General features: G+C 55.8%; 8 protein-coding genes across 8 annotated transcripts; 3 read left to right on the top strand and 5 right to left on the bottom strand.

The window, feature by feature from the left end:
- Positions 1-979: 979 nt before the first annotated feature.
- B0I36DRAFT_360327 (uncharacterized protein) lies at positions 980-1501 on the top strand (the record flags this gene model as incomplete). The annotated part of the gene is made up of 2 exons (XM_046158290.1): positions 980-1098; positions 1174-1501. 2 exons carry the CDS (start codon positions 980-982, stop codon positions 1499-1501), a joined length of 447 nt encoding a protein of 148 aa, XP_046014953.1.
- A 723-nt stretch (positions 1502-2224) lies between these two features.
- Positions 2225-4392, bottom strand: B0I36DRAFT_240113 (uncharacterized protein; the record flags this gene model as incomplete). Its single annotated transcript, XM_046149735.1, has 2 exons — positions 2225-3183; positions 3234-4392. The coding sequence occupies 2 exons, from the start codon at positions 4390-4392 to the stop codon at positions 2225-2227; spliced, it is 2118 nt and encodes a 705-aa protein (XP_046014952.1).
- A 2498-nt stretch (positions 4393-6890) lies between these two features.
- B0I36DRAFT_84839 (uncharacterized protein) lies at positions 6891-8896 on the top strand. The gene has a single exon (XM_046163452.1). The coding sequence runs from the start codon at positions 6982-6984 to the stop codon at positions 8563-8565; it is 1584 nt and encodes a 527-aa protein (XP_046014951.1). The 5' UTR covers positions 6891-6981; the 3' UTR covers positions 8566-8896.
- A 336-nt stretch (positions 8897-9232) lies between these two features.
- Positions 9233-10367, bottom strand: B0I36DRAFT_360324 (alternative oxidase; the record flags this gene model as incomplete). Its single annotated transcript, XM_046158289.1, has 2 exons — positions 9233-9663; positions 9743-10367. The coding sequence occupies 2 exons, from the start codon at positions 10365-10367 to the stop codon at positions 9233-9235; spliced, it is 1056 nt and encodes a 351-aa protein (XP_046014950.1).
- A 210-nt stretch (positions 10368-10577) lies between these two features.
- Positions 10578-11371, bottom strand: B0I36DRAFT_84822 (uncharacterized protein). The gene has a single exon (XM_046163451.1). It carries the CDS (start codon positions 11170-11172, stop codon positions 10711-10713), a length of 462 nt encoding a protein of 153 aa, XP_046014949.1. The 5' UTR covers positions 11173-11371; the 3' UTR covers positions 10578-10710.
- Positions 11131-11959, bottom strand: B0I36DRAFT_317092 (uncharacterized protein). The gene is made up of 3 exons (XM_046153115.1): positions 11891-11959; positions 11525-11746; positions 11131-11339 (listed from the first exon to the last, which is right to left on the bottom strand). Exons 1-2 carry the CDS (start codon positions 11937-11939, stop codon positions 11613-11615), a joined length of 183 nt encoding a protein of 60 aa, XP_046014948.1. The 5' UTR covers positions 11940-11959; the 3' UTR covers positions 11131-11339; positions 11525-11612.
- On the top strand, positions 11709-13685 carry B0I36DRAFT_317090 (eukaryotic translation initiation factor 3 subunit J). Its single transcript, XM_046153114.1, has 3 exons — positions 11709-11963; positions 12322-12419; positions 12525-13685. The coding sequence occupies exons 1-3, from the start codon at positions 11945-11947 to the stop codon at positions 13302-13304; spliced, it is 897 nt and encodes a 298-aa protein (XP_046014947.1). The 5' UTR covers positions 11709-11944; the 3' UTR covers positions 13305-13685.
- Positions 13686-14013: 328 nt separating this feature from the next.
- B0I36DRAFT_360322 (mitochondrial distribution and morphology protein family 31/32) lies at positions 14014-15953 on the bottom strand (the record flags this gene model as incomplete). The annotated part of the gene is made up of 2 exons (XM_046158288.1): positions 14014-15470; positions 15533-15953. The coding sequence occupies 2 exons, from the start codon at positions 15951-15953 to the stop codon at positions 14014-14016; spliced, it is 1878 nt and encodes a 625-aa protein (XP_046014946.1).
- Positions 15954-16186: the final 233 nt, after the last annotated feature.

The following is a 16186-nucleotide window of genomic DNA, read 5'->3' as shown; positions in this document are numbered from 1 at the left end:
GGGTGTTTGTTGGCGGGCGCTGGGGTCGTACGGCTGATGTGCTTGGTGATGACTTGGCCCGGGAAGGGCTCGAAACTGCCCCGTTCAAGAATTGGGGTCCGATTGTAATCTTTACAACTTGCATCACCTTTGAAGGAAAGAAACAGCGAAAGTGGCGGCAGGTTGATCCAGAGTGTAGACTGGTCGGTGCAGGCTGAGTGGGAGTTGCTCCTGCTAATTACGTCTAGGCAGTGGCCCGCCTTGCCTTCCACATGAGCCAGGCACTGCTGAGCGACTTGTCAACAGCAACCTGGTGTTAAAGTTGCAATCCCCTCGAATCTTCACCACTGGCATCCTGGCCTCACACCACGATATCTGCAGCGCTCCAGACTTCCGTCGCGTCAAAGTCACAGCCTGCTGGTGCACTTTCGCCAGGGACCCGTGATGGTTCTAGCTTGTGCTCAGCCCTACCTATTCGCAACGTTGGCTCTCCAGGCTAACTTGGGGTACAGCAAGACAACTGTGAAGAGCTGCGAAGCTGTAAAGATCCCTTGGCCTTTTCCTTACACTCTCGATACCAGGACCACGCCAACATGAGACATCGGCACGGCAGTCATTGACTAGCCGTGTGTGGGTGAATGCGGTCCTCAGTCACGGAAACCCCACAATAAATAGCCCACTGCCGCCATTGACAACTCTCGTCGTCATCGACTCAGCACACCACGCCTCTTTAGGAGCCTTCACTCGCAGCTTCACATGTACATGTCTAGAATGGGCTGGCCCACCAGCGTGTTAGGTTTCGTGCCTGGAGTGGGAGCCAATAGACAACAGAATGACTTCATAGCAGGTACGTAGTCGAGACGTGCTATATATCCCAGCTTCACCTGGCTCCCACCCAAAGCAAAGTTCTAGACATCTTTGGCCACAAATATCACTGCCGTTGTTCACCTGCGCCAATTCACCAGTTTCCAGCCAAGAAGTGGTCACCATCACAGTCATCATGATTGCAACAAGACCAGTCGTTCGGACAGCCCTCCAGGCCGTTCGCACCACCACCCGCCGCTCGTATGCCACAACAGACCGTCCTCCCCTAGCACAAGGCGGCAGCAACAGAAACGTGTAAGTCGGCGGCCAGCATATTTCCAAGCCATACGACACACCGAGCTGAACTTGTTCTCTTCATCCACAAAACAGCATCATCGGCCTCACCACTGTCTCGGTCACAGCGCTGGCCTACTTCTACACGCGCGAGAAGAACCCCGGCAAGGACAACACCATCGCCAACAGCAGCTCCGCCATCGTCAACAATCCAGAGCCCCTCAAGTTCGCTGACCGCCAGCCCAAGCCCCCAAAGTCCCGCGAGGAGAGGCAGGGCGACGTCCAGCACCCAGAGGACCTGGACGACAGCTACCGGGCACCCTTTGGTGTCCAGCACGCGCGGAAGCGCGTCGACGAGCCACCTAGCAACCGGAACCACGAGACATTGACACAACGGGCAAAGGAGAATGCAAAGGACGACTAGGTCGACTATACTCAAGTGATCGCGAGACAATTCACTGTGCACTCCTAACGAGAGAGCGTGGAGGCGGGGCGTGGGAATGGCAGCATGATTGCATTGCGACGTACGTTCGACGTCATCGTCAGCACGGTGCTGGCTCCGCTCCTCTAATCAGGCAATTCGACAACTGCAAAAGACTCTTTTCCCCTTAATTGGAAATAAAATCAACGGGACACTTCTTTGGGTGCATCGCTTCTGGTGATGCCAGAGAAATGAGGCTTATCTTCAAAAAGTTGAGAGGGCTGGGGATGGTGCACATATGGTGTTCATTGTAAATATCGTGAGAGCCATAGGGCAAACAAACAGCATCATGAGTCAATCTGCCCCATTCCACAAACGACCAGGGCTGTACCAAGTCGATGCACACTCCATCTTTACAGCGTGCCACATACATCTACCTTAAGGTAGCTTTGCGCCAATTACACGGATTTGGTGCTTGAAAGCTCGTTATCGTATTCATTCATGATTGCCGAGGTAATCTCGGGGGTATGAAGTCAAAGGAAGACTAAAACGCCGCTGGTATCTAATCGCGCCATCTACAACCTGGCGTCAAACAGGAGAGGATTACTCCCCTCATCTATACGAAAGATGAAAGAAAAGAACACACTATGAGTTCACAAGAGATTGTCGCGGTGCCGAGACGCATGCCAACAATGAACGCCATGGACCGTGACGGACGAGATAGTATCAGCGGCCGCCATAATCACTGGCGTATCCAATGTCGCCAAAGTTCTGCTGCATGCCGCCTTCCCCAAATCCAGTGCCAGGCCCACTGACGTAGCCTGTGTCCTCGCCTTCCTCATAATCCGAGGCATCGAAACTTGACCGACCACTGATATCGTCGTCCAGATTGCCTCCCATATCGCTCGCACCCCAGTTCATGTTGGCGAGGGCGGGGTATTGAGCCAGCAGAGCAGCAGGGAGAGCATAGTTGTTGGGATCCATGCTAGGGAACGTGCTGGGCTCCATCATTACTTGCTGCTGTGCCATATTCGAGGCCATGTTCTGCATGCGCTGCTCGTTCCACGCGCGCTGCCGCTCAACCATCTCCTCGTCGAGGAGAGGCTTTATGCAAATCCGACCAGCTTCAGACCGGAAGTGACGTCCAAGAGCATCAGCACGGGCGAATCGCCTTCCACAGCCCCACTGGCCGCCGGCCTTGAGGTCCCCCTTGCAAACAAACTTCTTCTCGCCAGAATGCAAGCCTTCATGGCGCTTTCGGTCATGCTGCCGGGCGAATGCCTTGCCACATACCGTGCATACAAAGGGCCGCTCGTCCGTGTGTGTCCTCAAATGGGATCGCAGGTTGTATGCGCGTGTGAAGCGTTTTGGGCACAGAGTACACTGGAATGTCGCTGGGTGTTTCTGGGCCCGCTTAGTGTTGCCACTGTCCTGGGCTGCCTGATAGTCAGGATCCGCTAGTCTCAACGCGATCACGTTATTGCCCGTTGAGCCAACGGATTGACGCCGGCGAGACGCTGCATTGGCACTACCAGAGCGATCGCCAGGGGACAGAGATCTGGCTGATGATTCCGAGCCGGACCGGTTCCGCTGAGCCAAGTCTGCACCAAGGTTGGGTGACAGACTTCCGTGTGTGCCGCTGTTGTAGGGATCCGTCACCGCGCGAGGACGGGCTCTTTGGCGACCTGCAGCAAGTCAGTATGTGCTTGATTCATAGAATTGCAGAGAATCTCACCTCTATCTGGCGGGGTCAGTGAGTGCTGATCAAGTCCTTGCCTCGGACCTTCGAAGCCCAGGGGGCCACCAGAAGGCGCAAGCTGGATATTGATGGACGGGGCGGCCATGGCTGGCCCCATAGAGTCCTGGGGTAGCGATGGGAATTGCTCAGGTACATCGGGATAATTCATGCTTGGTGGCGCAGGATATGTCGTATTGAGCAGCATGTTCGTGTTTGCGTGACCCATATCCGGAATCTGCTGGGGACCAATCCTTGGGGAGATCGCTGGACTGTGCGACGGGCTGCGGCTGCGTGCGAGGTGTGCGTCGGATATGCTGAAGTTGTTCAAGCCTGAGATTCCTTCCTGGAACGAATCGTGCGGCCGTTGCATGGGTGAGTGGCCATGCTGGTCATGGTGCTCAAAGTTGTCGTACCCAGAGAGGTTGGGCGAAGCTGCGGCTGAAGAGATGTCTGAGTACGCCGACTCGGATGGGGTTCTGCGATGACCTTGAAACTGCGTCTGTGTCCAATCGACCTGCCCAGGCAGCAGAGCTGCCTCGGGCCCCAGAGAAGTATGCCGAGAGTGGTGAGCGCCAGTAGGCGGTGAGAATTGCTGCTGGTTGAAGAGAGGTGAATGGTGGTTGGAGGTTGGGTCTGCGCCCAGGAGATGGGGTGGCGTGGGGGAGTGATGTGCTTGAGGCGAAGTCATGTTTCCCAGGTCGGCCGGGTTGAGGCTCTGATCGCTAAACAGAGGCGCGTTGAATTGGTCACCAGGGGCTGTAGAGGACGGAAACAATGGGAAGTCGGTTGTGCTTGATGCGTCAGGGCTGCCGTAGTCGCTGGAGAGGAGCGCCGACGTGAAGGAGGGCTCTGACTGGCCTGTGAAGTCGGGAACGCCGGTGTTGAAAGGGGATGCGCCGCCAATGCCAGACTGCTGGAAGCCTTGCGAGTTATTCATGAATTGTGCGGTGTTTGAGTCAAACGTGTTGAAGTCGTTGGGGAAGGGCGGCGTCGGTACGGAAGGGTCGAGGCCGAGTCCAAGGCCGATGATGGGGTCCGGCTGTGGGAAAGGGTGAGGCGATGTCGAGTGGTTGTTTCTTATATGACCGTGCTGCGGCGCGGCGGCTGGCGACCGGCCACGGGCCGGATCAGCATGCTGGGAAGCTTGTTGATCCATGGTTGATAGTGGTGTGAGAGGACGTGAGTTGCCCGCAAGTGTTCCGACTTTAGAAACGCCGACTTGGGCGAGGTTGACTCTGGAATCCGCCTAGCGTTGTGGCGCAGCGACCCGGAGTCGCAAGACAGAAGGGAGAGGGGCTGTGCTGCGCGATCTGACACAAGGTGCGATGCGGGCGGGCCACACGAGACGAGGCCGGCGAAGGGTCTGTGACGCAAGTGCGCACACAAGTGGCAGTGGCGGCAGTGTGGCCTCGAAGAGGTTGGCCGCGGTGCTCAAAGGCTATAGTCGTGGGTGGAGGAGGTGGTGGTGTTGATGGCTATCGTCTAAGATGACGGGCGGATGCTCGAGGTTGGAGGGGCGGGTGGGCGCTCGTTCTGAGCTCGTGACGGAGCTGGGCGCGCTCGAGACAGGAGCTGCTGTGCTGGGGGAGCTGGGGGCGGTAGCTGCTCTTGGCCTAGTACCCTGGGCAGGATGCAGACTGGCCTCCACGGGCGGGTGAGGAGGGGTCGAGTCGAGGGGTCGCCCGAAAGCCTCCTCGCTTGTTGCTTGCTTGGTCGCCTGCTTTTTGCTGCTCGTCACACTGTTGTTCCTCTCGACAGTTCATGCGCTCGTGGCTCGTCCTTCTGTCTGTCCCTTTACAGGCACCAAGGGAGCTGGACCGGGCTTGGGGGCCTTGCTCAACGTCCAACTCGTCCTTGCAGTCGGCATCAGTTGTGCAAGTCAGGCCACATATACACGGAGACCGACCCGGGCGTCGAGTAGTGATGCGGACGACGAATGGGATGGCCTGATTGACATGCAGACAGACGAGCATACTTGATGGCGGCGCGTGGTGCGCCAGTGCTGGATGCTTCATTGCCCAGGGCCTGCACAGCGTCTAGCTAGTGCTGACATGGAGAAGCTTGGCATCATGGGACAGATGGGCCAGGGCAGGACCAGGGCGGGGTCGTACCTGCCGAGTCCACGGCCTGGGCTGGGGCTTGAGCCAGAGACCAGACCGCCTGGGCAGTGCATCCTCTTTCCCTAATGTGCGACACCTCACCACGCTCAAGTTCTCGGCAACCGAGGGCACGCATGTATGGACTGCGTACTAGTCACGACGCAGGCATGCGGCTGCCCTAGCGGCTGCCCACGCTCATTCGCCAGCTCTCCAACACTGCAAGTGGATCGGATCATAGGGCTGAGATGCCTGCAATCAAAACTTGACGACGCTCTTCGGTTCCGTGCATACGCTACTTAGTACCTTGAGGTAGGTTTCGGCGCAACCGCTGCCGTCGCCCAGCCCCTCCATCGGCGGCCTTGCATTCGCAACTGATTTGTGCCAACGTGTAGCAAACCTGTGCATTCCACTGTTGTGCGGCCGATTGGATATCCAGAACGGGAAGCACCCTGTCTCACGGAGCGGGCACTTTTGCCGGCCTGCTTCCTCGGCGGCCGGAGTAACCCCAGGAGATTATGAGGCATGGTCTCCGCCGCTTTTGTGACAATGGAATGCCATAAAAGTAAAGAGTCGTTGGGCAGATGACTGTTAATGATACTTTGTAGGACCAAGCGTGGATGCGTCGATGACATGCCCCCGGCACGAACGCACCACACCATGGGCAGCCACCAGACACCGGCAACTTCCGCTTCAGCCAGCGACGCTGTACAACGTCTCTGGCAATTGATCAGGCCCGCGACGACACGATCCTGGCTGACTTCGGCGCTGCATTTCCTGTGTACATTTCATCTCGTGCAACGGCACCTGGCTGTTCTCGAGCCGGATGGGCAACTCAGGAAGGCCGCACGCTAGTGTTCAAGCTTAAAACACCCCAGTGCCGAGTTATTTTTAGAGCATATCGAGGGTCCTGTGGAACCATACACGCTCCCCGATCGAAGCTGTCGCGCCTAGAGCCTCATTCCATGATTTTCTCTCACAATGTCGCGCTGTGCGCATTTCAAGAGGGTCATTGCACTGGGGCTGAACCATAGACCCTCCAAATTTATGGCGACATGTCCATCGCAGACATTCCAAAGGCCGTGCATCTGCAATGAGCAATGACGAGACGAGGGAGTGGGATCTGGATGGCCGTGTTACGCACCCCGCATTGAAACCCCAACGACGCCCAACGTGGCTGTGCAGCACACCCATGACACACTCATGCTTCGTTCTCGAAGCATTCCACGGCACAGGTAAGCCTCCTGGACAGGGTACCAGCCAGCCCACGCTGTCTCGTGAGCTGCGTGCTATGGGACTATCTGCAACAGTCCATTATTCTCCGGCGCGGCCGTCTTCAATTTCCCCTCTGAAGCACGCAGCAGATGGGAACAGGGTCCGGCCACGAAGCGAACTGGAAATGCCTTGATTCTGACCCAAGTTCCCGTCCCTGCCGAATTCCTGAACAGCAGTTCCGCTGCCTGGTGACTCATACGGTCTGTTTGTGAGAGTATGGATTCGTGACAGGTAAAGCTGTCGTGTGTCTTCAGGAGCTCCTTTGCTATGAAGCATCTTACGACGAAAAGCAGGTTGCCAGTGAGCTCTCTGCAAATATTGACTGTCCATTACTTTAGAAGCGCTTCGACAACCCGCGATTCTGCCCTGTAAGGATGGACAGATGCACTACGGGTGTGTCCTCTGCCAGTCTTGCAGCACTTCCCACAGAGATACTCTTTCTGATCACGAAGCGACTTGACCTGGCCGCCCTCGCGAGGCTCGCGGATACGTGTCATGTTCTCTACCATCGGCTTGAGGAGGAACTGTACAGTCGCCCCGGCACCGCCAGCAAGGCTCTCACATGGGCTGTCTCTAAGGGCGTCACTGCGACTATTCGTCGTGCAGTTACGTTCGGCGCTGATGTGAGTGCAGTACCAGGAACAGACGGCCGAACAAGATCAACATTATGGCTCGCTGCAAAGAACAATCATCTCAACGCCATCGAGTGCCTCTTGGACCTTGGCGCCGACATGAACATGGCATCCACCCGTCAACGGGATTACCACAAATTTCTCAGGTGGCTGTGTTGGCAGTCGCACTCTGACACAACATTCTTGTTGAAGGTGTTGAAGACCGAAGCAAGCAGGCAGATCATCAAGAACGGGTTGAACAGTCTCGATCTGTGTTTGTATATGAAGACCCGCCGCAAGTCGCCCTCGATGGACGTTGTCCGACTTATTCTGCAACTCGGCGCAAGCCCCCGCAGGCTACAGCTTGCAGAAGCAGACCTAGACTCTCCGGAGCCTTTGGGTCTGGGCAAGCCATCGGGCAAGACGATACAATGCCCACTCGTTTGCGCAATGGTATACGGGGGTTCCCGGCCCCTTTTCGATCTTCTCCTCGAATACGGAGCCGATATCCATGGCAAGTCCGGAACATCTATTGGTCGATCTCGAGACTGCGTCCCAATCTATTGCGCGACATTAATTCATTCTATACCCTATGATCCATCATCCAAAGCCGGCGACATGTCATGGATGCTGGCCTGCCTCGAGGCCGGCGCCGATATCAATCATCCGGGGAACAGAGAATCCCAACCTGGGCTACAATATGATCAGGCCTGCAGCCACAAAGACGAGCACTGTTACCTGTCTTGCTCGTCCACATGGCCATGTCGTTTCCTGAGCCCGCTGACTAGCTATCTCGCCGGAATCAACACCTACAGCAGGGGAGAATTCAGCCAGCACGTATGGCCGGAAGAGCTCGCCGGCGTACAATTCTTTCTCGATCGCGGCGCCGTCCTCTGGCGGCCAGCCCCCAGCCCTTCTCAGCATCATCCACCGGAGCGATGGGGCAACTTTCACCCCTGGAGTCCACTAGGGCCGCCTCCGCTGATACCGCACAAGGCAGACAATCCCATAGTGTACAGCTTCCTCCTCAACCTCCGGGAACACAAGACGAACGCACCGGTGGCCCTCTACCAGATTATGCACTACCTATGGGACAGACAGCCGCTGGACCACATTGACGTCGCTAAGAGGCTCCTGTGCGAGCACAAGTACGTGACCTGGCGCCAGTGGCTCCATAATGAGCCGCCCGACGCAGAGCACGGCTTGTTCGTACGGCGGGTGATCCGGGAGTTCTGGCGATATCGCGGCGAGGACGCCGCCACGGACTTGAGATTCATCGAAACGTTGAAAAGCGGTGACGGGATGGAGGAGTACCAGATCGCCGGAGGGTGGAAAGACTTTGAATGAGTCGTGAAGGGCTCTCCTGCTGCGAATCTTTTCTAGAAGGAGCTGCGGGGAGGGGAGCGCAGGAGTTGCTTGGATATATTTTGATGTTTGTTTCTTAGACTTGGTACTCCGCTTTCACGGGGTGGGCAATCAAGTCATGAGTTGAAGAGTCACCAGAGAGCTGTAAAGTCATTTCCCGGCAATTGATTAGCGAGGAGGAGCAGCTCCCATATCCCACGCATGAGAAAGCGAACAAGTGGGCAGAGAGCAAACTGAGAACGCTTGAAGGTAGGGGGGAGAGCCCAGAACGTGGGAAGAGCCATAAATCCAAAACAGCCCACCATGACAGGAGCCGTCTGTATATGTCATATCCTCAAGCCGTTTTAGCCAACACGACAGTCACGGTAAGTGATGGTACTTTGTTTTGGAAATATTTCATTGGACAATGTCGACCGATCCATGGTCTCATTGTGTGGTATCAATCTAGCACTCTAGAATCTACTTTATGAAGGCAGAGTATAATATACAAGTGGCACTGCTGTACAGTCCAGGAAAATAATCAGAAAGGCAAAGCAAACGCCATCTAGTGGTAACATCCCATAATGTACAAGCCCTAGGTCCCCCGGGCCTCCGAGCCGCCGCCCAGCATGGCCCGATGGCATGAAGCCGAGAGCAGTGATACATGAGCTTACATGACTTCTGTTCGCTCGTACCCCTGTGCCTTGTCAAGAGCCTTTGGCGGCTGTCGATCACCTTTGTACTCGCTGACGAAAGGATTTGGGTCCTCGTCGGTATTGAGATTGCTCAGCGTGTGATTCACGCCACGATGGCAAGCCTCATCGGCTCGGATGTACAGAAGCAGGTCCTTCATGGTTCGCTTGCCCTCGGGCATCTTCCAGTAGTTGATGGCGATGTCAGGCGCCTGAAAGTCTTGACTTGACCACTTCTCCAAGTGGCCAGCCTCGATCTGCTCAATGGCAGTGGTGTATGTGTGTACAGCTTCTTCCTCGAGATAGCCCACAAAGCGATGTGTAATCTTGGGACTGATCAAGTAGGACACAAACAGGGCGTTGAAGTATACGCCCTGAGCTGCCAAGATCATGGTTTTCATGAACCAGCCTGAGCACGACAGTCAGTAATTGTGGTTTATGAGCATATCAATGTATATAAGAATTGTAAGATTCTTCTCAAGACTTACCAGGCTCGCATAAACGCATAAAGGTCAAAAGGTGTAAACGCTCGTTGTAGCTTTCCTCAAGGAGAGTCTCGATCCAGCCGTTGTCTCTCTTCAGCTTACGTAAGCTGTGAAGGTGACGAAGCATACCGGCGACCATGCCTGGAACGCCGGCAATGCTTTCGAGGAAGATGAATCGGATGAGCCACTGAGATTCGTTGAGGATCCGGGGGACCATGACGGTCTTGCCGGTGGCTTTGTCGACGACTGGAATGTCTCGAAGGCCGGTGCTGAAGTCCATGCCCCACCGGCAGAGCTTGACAAACTTATATGCAGCCCAGTCGCCCCAGGTCTTGACGGGGCGATGCTCAGGAACGACGCTGAGCATCTCCTGCTCTGTATAGCCGTGGTGTTGCCATGTTGGCAGCGTCTGACGAATGTGTTCTGTCTCCTTGCGGGGAAACCAGTCTTTCAGGTGAGGTGCCGGAGAAGAAGAAAAGTGGCGGACAGTGATGCTTTGTTGAGGACCGAAGGGTCTGAGGCCAGCATAGGCGAGAGTCGACTGCTGGAGGAGAGGTGTCAGGGATCGGGATAGCAGAGCAGCCAGTTTCGGCGAGCAGAGCTTGACGGTAGCCTTTGTTGACAGCATGGGTGTGTATGTGTGTGTGAAGATGTGTTGACCTATGATGGTACGATGGTGACCGTAATGTCTTGTATGCCTGGTGGCGAGGACGGAGAGCCAATTTATATCAGAGCCCGCCTGGTATCTTTTGTAATCTGACACTCGTGTCCTGGGCAGATTGCGGACGAGCGGCAGCAAGTCGGTGCTGCGTCTGGTAGGGCTGAGGAGTCCCACGTCAAGTGTAAGTCGAAGGAGCAAACTCCACCAAGGACGGGCCGGAAAGGGAAGGGGCGTGGAACGGAGCTGAACGAGAGGGGGCTGCTGATTGGTGGGCTTATAGGGGGGCCGCTGAGAACGGGCGGCGCCGGGCTCAGGGGGGCTGAGTGTGCTGGAGCGCTGTAATTGCTGGAACGTTGTGCTGGCCAGGTGGCCCAGCTGCTGGGGCTGGGGGTCGGGAGAAGCAGGATGGGCGCTGGGTGCGGGTTGGTGGCCAGCTCCGAGAAATTATCTCTGACTGCTGCTCTGTGCTTTGCCCTGACTCACCTCTGCAACTGGCCTCGCCGTCAGCAAACACCATGACCCCGTATTTCGGTGTCTGCTGGCGGGTGCACCCGCGCCGTGTTGAGCACGTTTGCTCATGTGCGATGAGTCCTTCGGGCGAAGGGAAGCGCGGCGTCGGGAAATGCGCGAGGCCGTTTCTTGTCGCCAGTCCTGGCGCATGCGCCGATGCTGCGAAGGTGCTGTCAACGGCCGACCTCTGCCTCTGTTGTCTTGTTGTAACTTGTCGACTGGAGTACCAACGGTGTTGGCAGGGCTGACGGGACAACGTCATTGTGCTGGAGGACAAGAGATGCCAGTGTTGACAGCGCTTGTTACAGTGCTGGCTACAGTGGGCATCCCTGTACCATGCCAGATGCAGTTGGCTCGTGGGGCACAATCGTCACCTCCAAGCCCGCCGAGGCCCGGCCTAGGCACAAAATCTTAAAAACACCAAAACAAGTAAGTGACTCGAAGTGGCCACCATGAAACACGACGGGATGGGAACTACGCAGTACGACCGTCTGCCATATGCCGCCCTTGCGGACCTCGTGTAGCCACTTGCACTTGCACTTGCACTTGCACAGAGAGGGCTGGGCTCAGAGACCAAGCAGTGAGCCAAGAAACTTACCAGTTCGTGGCTTCAGGAGAAATACAAGCCTGCGTGCACGTCTCTGGTGATGACAGAGGAATAGTGCTGTTACGCTTGAGCGACCATATTCCACATAGTGTAGACTAGTCGTGCCTGGTGGTCCTCTTGGGCCTGCTTGGCTGGTGCCCAACTGGATCTCCAGGGCTGTCTGGCGCATCCTCCTCCGCTAGCAGGCGCTGTTTCCCGCCGCGGTGGCGTGCATCTTCAATTTCTGCATGTGCGTCAACGCAGCCTGCGTTTTCCTCCCCCCTCCCTCCTCTCCCAACTCCCACCTTCCTTTAGCCAGCAACCACAAACGTCCTGCGCCCTCGCTTCCGGCAGTGGCTCTCCCAGCGCGTCTGCATCCTCACAACCTCAACAGACATCATCCACCAACTTCGTTTCAACATCCTCCTCGCGACAGAAAACATCCAGCATGCCTCCTAAGAAGTGGGGTACGTACTGCCTCCGAGAAATCCATCACTCTTCCTCGCGTCCTCGCCGTTTCCCTTCCCATCACAGACTTTAAGCCCTCGACAACGCAAGAAAACTCCTCCATATACTTGCGATCACCCAGACACTGCTTCAGACTTTAAAACACATCTTTTGGGTGGAAAAGCAAGGCTGGCGCGCTCTGGCGCACAATCGCGAGGGAGTCTTGAACCAAAACTTTTGTGGTGGGGGGGATTTCGCTGCCCCTCCTCGTTATACGATGCCCCTCGTCGCCCGCGCGTTATCCCTGCCTTTGCCCCGCGACGTGCCGAGCTCTACTTCCCTGGCTTCTGTTGACTGACTTTATACACACGTATGCAGACGACGAGGAGAGCGACGCCTCCTCCAGTGAGGCCTCCTCCTCTGTGCCCGTTGGTGCCCGCCGCGCCAAGTTCGACGACGAAGAGGACGAAGCAGATGTTAGTAGTCTCCCAGCCGAGAAGCAGCACCTGCGCCCAGCTCTACGACTGAAATACTGAGATCGGTCCCGCGTTACAACAACTAACACCAACATCTCTCGATAGGTTCTCGACTCCTGGGATGCCGCTGAAGATTCCGAAGTCGAGCGCGAGAAGGCTAAGAAGGCCGCCGACGCCAAGGCCAAGGCCGAGGCCGAAGCTGCGGCAAACAAGAAGTCCAAGAAGCAGCGCATTGCTGAGCACCAGGCTGCTCGTGCCCGCGAGCTTGCCGAGAGTGGCGAGGAGAGCGAGGAGGAGACTGAGGCTGACCGCCGGGCCCGCATGCGCGCCACCGAGAAGGATTCTGACCTGAAGCACGCTGAGGACCTCTTCGGCAATGCTGGTCTCTCGGTCGGCACCGGCAAGGGCCGCAGCACCACAACCATCGGCTCTGCCGTTCCCCTCGATCCCAAGGACCCCAGCAAGACGGTCGACCTGAGCGCCATGCCCCTCTTCAACCCTCAGACCAAGCTGCAGTTTGAGAACATGCGCGCCATCATGACCCCCATCATTGGCAACAACTACAAGAAGGCGCACTACACCATGTTCCTGCAGGAGTTCTCCAAGCAACTCGCCAAGGATCTTCCCAGCGATCAAATCAAGAAGATCGCCAGCACACTCACAGCACTCAGCAACGAGAAGATGCGCGAGGAGAAGGCCGCGGACAAGTCTGGCAAGAAGACCAAAGCCCAGAAGACCAAGACTACCCTGGTCACAGCGAGGGCCAACACCCAGGACACTGCCAACTATGAGAATGAGGATTTTGGAGAGTACGTCATTCAGCCAGTTCTCCCTCCTCAAATGACCAAGACAACTAATATTGCGTGCAGTGAGGACTTTATGTGAAACCCTCATCTCAAATACATACTCCAGTATGGGACCGCCCGCTGCTAATGTTTCCCCGAGCGGCTCGGTCAGCCTCAAACTGCAACCACGCCGTCCACAACGAGACCCCATACAGGATTCCTCAAGCGCCGCGCCGAGAGTTCCGCTGCTCGCCGTCGAGTGCCGTCAACAGCACGGTTGTGCGTCCCGACGAAGTTTCTGGACATGATTTGCACAGATTTGCCCAACTCCATCACATGTCAGGGGTTGGTTGTGTCTACTTTGCATCAGCGAAAGTGCGAGGATGCTAGTGACTGGCAAAGAAGCCGCACTGCTCGAAACATGAACCACGATATCTGCCAACATGATAGATAGATTTGTTTTGCACAATGACCCAAAAAAGAATGCTGTTGAATCCCCTCGAATGCATATGCATGCAATTCCTGCCCGACATGATGCATAGCCCTGGTAAATATGGAGATTTCTTGCTTGCGTATTGTCAATGTTTACATTGAGTATAGTTATGTATCGTATATATCGTGTATCATCGAAGGGGTATTGTTATCTTTTTTCCCGTTGTAACCCTGTTCATTGTACATGAGGCCCCAGATAGATTGAAAATCAACGCTGCCAACTTAAACGCCGTCCTTTGTTGTTTTTTGTTATACATTGGCAATCAATGCCGTGGGGTAGCGTTCGGGATCTCGACTGGCTGAGCTGTGCGCATGGGCTAAACAACATTGCCTGCCATGCCCATGAACAACGCGTGAACTGCCAGGCTGAGTGTCCAGAACCCAACCTTCTTGAATCGTCGTATGCGACTTTGCTGGTCCTCGACATCGCGCGCGAACGCAGTGTAGACCTCTGCCGAAGCATCGTCCATAAGTCCGCAGTCATAGATGGACCATGACCCATCGAAATCCGAGGCGCGCTTGACGATGCGACACCCGATCGGGATATACGTCTTTTTCGCGTTGATGTAGGCCACGATTGGGCGAACAAGGGCCTGGTTGATGTAGGACAAATTTGATGAGAAGACCGGCACCGAGGCCTTCACGTCGTTTAGGTTGAACCTCATGTCCATGACCAGGTAACGCGGCGGATCTGCCTCATGTTTGTCCTTCGAGGACTTCGATTCGTCCTGGTGGCTTGGAGCAGCTGGAACTGTGTTTATGGTGTCGGCCTCATCTGGGACAAGATTCTCCACAGCCTCTTCAGGAGGATCTCGGAGGATCTGGGTGTGATAATCGCGGCGAGCGGCACCTTCTAGGATATGAATGTAACGATTCGATGTCACGGCTTCCTCTAGGCGATCATAAAATTCGGCGACGACTTTGCCCAGGCTGTCGTCGTCTTCCGCTGGAAAACGGATATCAGCGACGATATCCACGTTGCCTTCGTAGATCCAGCCGAAAGGTCCTTCCACACCGCGATTTAGGTGGTCGATCTTGAGGCCATCGATTCGCAGGCGACTGAACTTTTTCCATGCGCCTGGCTCTTCGAGTGGATCCGAGCCTTGGCGTTGTTGTCCCGCCAGGACTCCGTGTACCTGCCGAGGATGTATCGTGAATAGCGAGCCGTCATAGGAACCAGACATGTGGTTCGCCGACAAAAAGTCGTAAAACAAAAACTGCTTGCGAAGCTGTGGCAGCTCGCATGAGTAGATGCTGACAGAGAAAGGGCGGAAGCCCTTTGGTTGGTGAATGGTTACAAGAAGATCTTCCATCTTGAAGATGTCGATCTCAAAATCACCGGGATGATGCTCGTGCCGATACGAATATGGATCGACGGGCTCGCTCGACCACTGCACAGATGTGCGATCCACGACGCCACGGACTCCCTTGATCTCCACGTCTTTGAGAGGGCCTTTCCCGTTCCACCACTTTGCGAAAGACAAAGTGACATTGACCGTGTCCAGAGTGATGTCGAACTGGGTGTAGTTGCCGTCGTCCACCTCCACGGGCTGCTCACCTTTTTCGGAATCTCTGCCCGCTGCTGCGACAGCTGCAGCATCGGAAGACGAGCCCTTGCTGACAGAAGAGGTTGTCTGGCCGGGCCGTCGCGAGACAAACACGTTACGAAACGAGATGACTCCGTCTTTCCACCTGGGAACGATGGCGGACTCAAAGATGACGGTCAGACCAGCGGACTCGGTCAGGTAATCTCCAACCCACTTGGCGAGTGTTTCTAGAGACATTGTCAGCAAGCTATTCTTTCACGTGTCTGGCCTCAGTTGAAATAGCTCTCACCTTGTGCAACCACAGTATTGATCGAGAGGATGACAAGCGACACAAAAGTCGTTGTGCCAACCAGAATCCAAACGATGTGACCAAAGAGGAACCATGATATAAAGGCACCCCACTCGTCGATGTTCCAAGGGCGCATGCTGCGAATGGAAAACCACTTGAAGCGAACCTTTAGTCTCTGCCAGAACCCCGTCGCCGCCGCCAAGAACTCCTCCTTGGTGGGACGGTGGAGATTCTTGGTCAGATTCGGTATCTGGAAGTATTCGTACATGGAGTGCTGCTCCGGCGACGGGTTCTGCTCCGGCTTGGGTGGCGGGTGTTTGGCGCTGGTCTTCTGTTGCCCAGCTACTGGGTTCTTGTCGTCCGAGGCCGATTTCGTGGACTTGGCTCGTCGTGGGACACGAGGAGATGGGCCCCGAGCCATGTGGAAGCTCCTGGTGCTCCAAGCCTTGCTGGTGGCTTGAATCAGTCGGGAGGGTCGTGGGCTCCGAAGTGCTGCGGCAGATAGTGTCGGACATGTCGCTACCGCCAAGACTGCTCGCGGAAGACCTAAAGTGCTACCAAAAGAGAATGCACTGCTCGCAGACGTGAAGTCGCGAAGCAATCCGGGTGCCAAGAGACCGGATGTCTGAGATGATGGTCGGCATGCTGCTGATG

Source organism: Microdochium trichocladiopsis, assembly GCF_020744255.1.
Source record: "Microdochium trichocladiopsis strain MPI-CAGE-CH-0230 chromosome Unknown B0I36scaffold_3, whole genome shotgun sequence".
NCBI lineage: Eukaryota > Fungi > Ascomycota > Sordariomycetes > Xylariales > Microdochiaceae > Microdochium > Microdochium trichocladiopsis.
The sequence above is the reverse complement of the archived record's forward strand: the minus strand, read 5'-3'. Positions and strand labels throughout refer to the sequence as shown.

Bases quoted from the DNA above. Each gene is read 5' to 3' on its own strand.
- B0I36DRAFT_84839 (XM_046163452.1), top strand. From the start codon at position 6,982: ATGGACAGATGCACTACGGGTGTGTCCTCTGCCAGTCTTGCAGCACTT.
- B0I36DRAFT_84822 (XM_046163451.1), bottom strand. From the start codon at position 11,172: ATGACGTTGTCCCGTCAGCCCTGCCAACACCGTTGGTACTCCAGTCGA.
- B0I36DRAFT_317092 (XM_046153115.1), bottom strand. From the start codon at position 11,939: ATGTTTTCTGTCGCGAGGAGGATGTTGAAACGAAGTTGGTGGATGATG. The intron at 11,747-11,890 runs CTGTTGAGGTTG...GCGTTGACGCAC, and splicing joins ACGAAGTTGGTGGATGATGT to ATGCAGAAATTGAAGATGCA.
- B0I36DRAFT_317090 (XM_046153114.1), top strand. The intron at 12,420-12,524 runs GTTAGTAGTCTC...ATCTCTCGATAG, and splicing joins ACGAAGAGGACGAAGCAGAT to GTTCTCGACTCCTGGGATGC.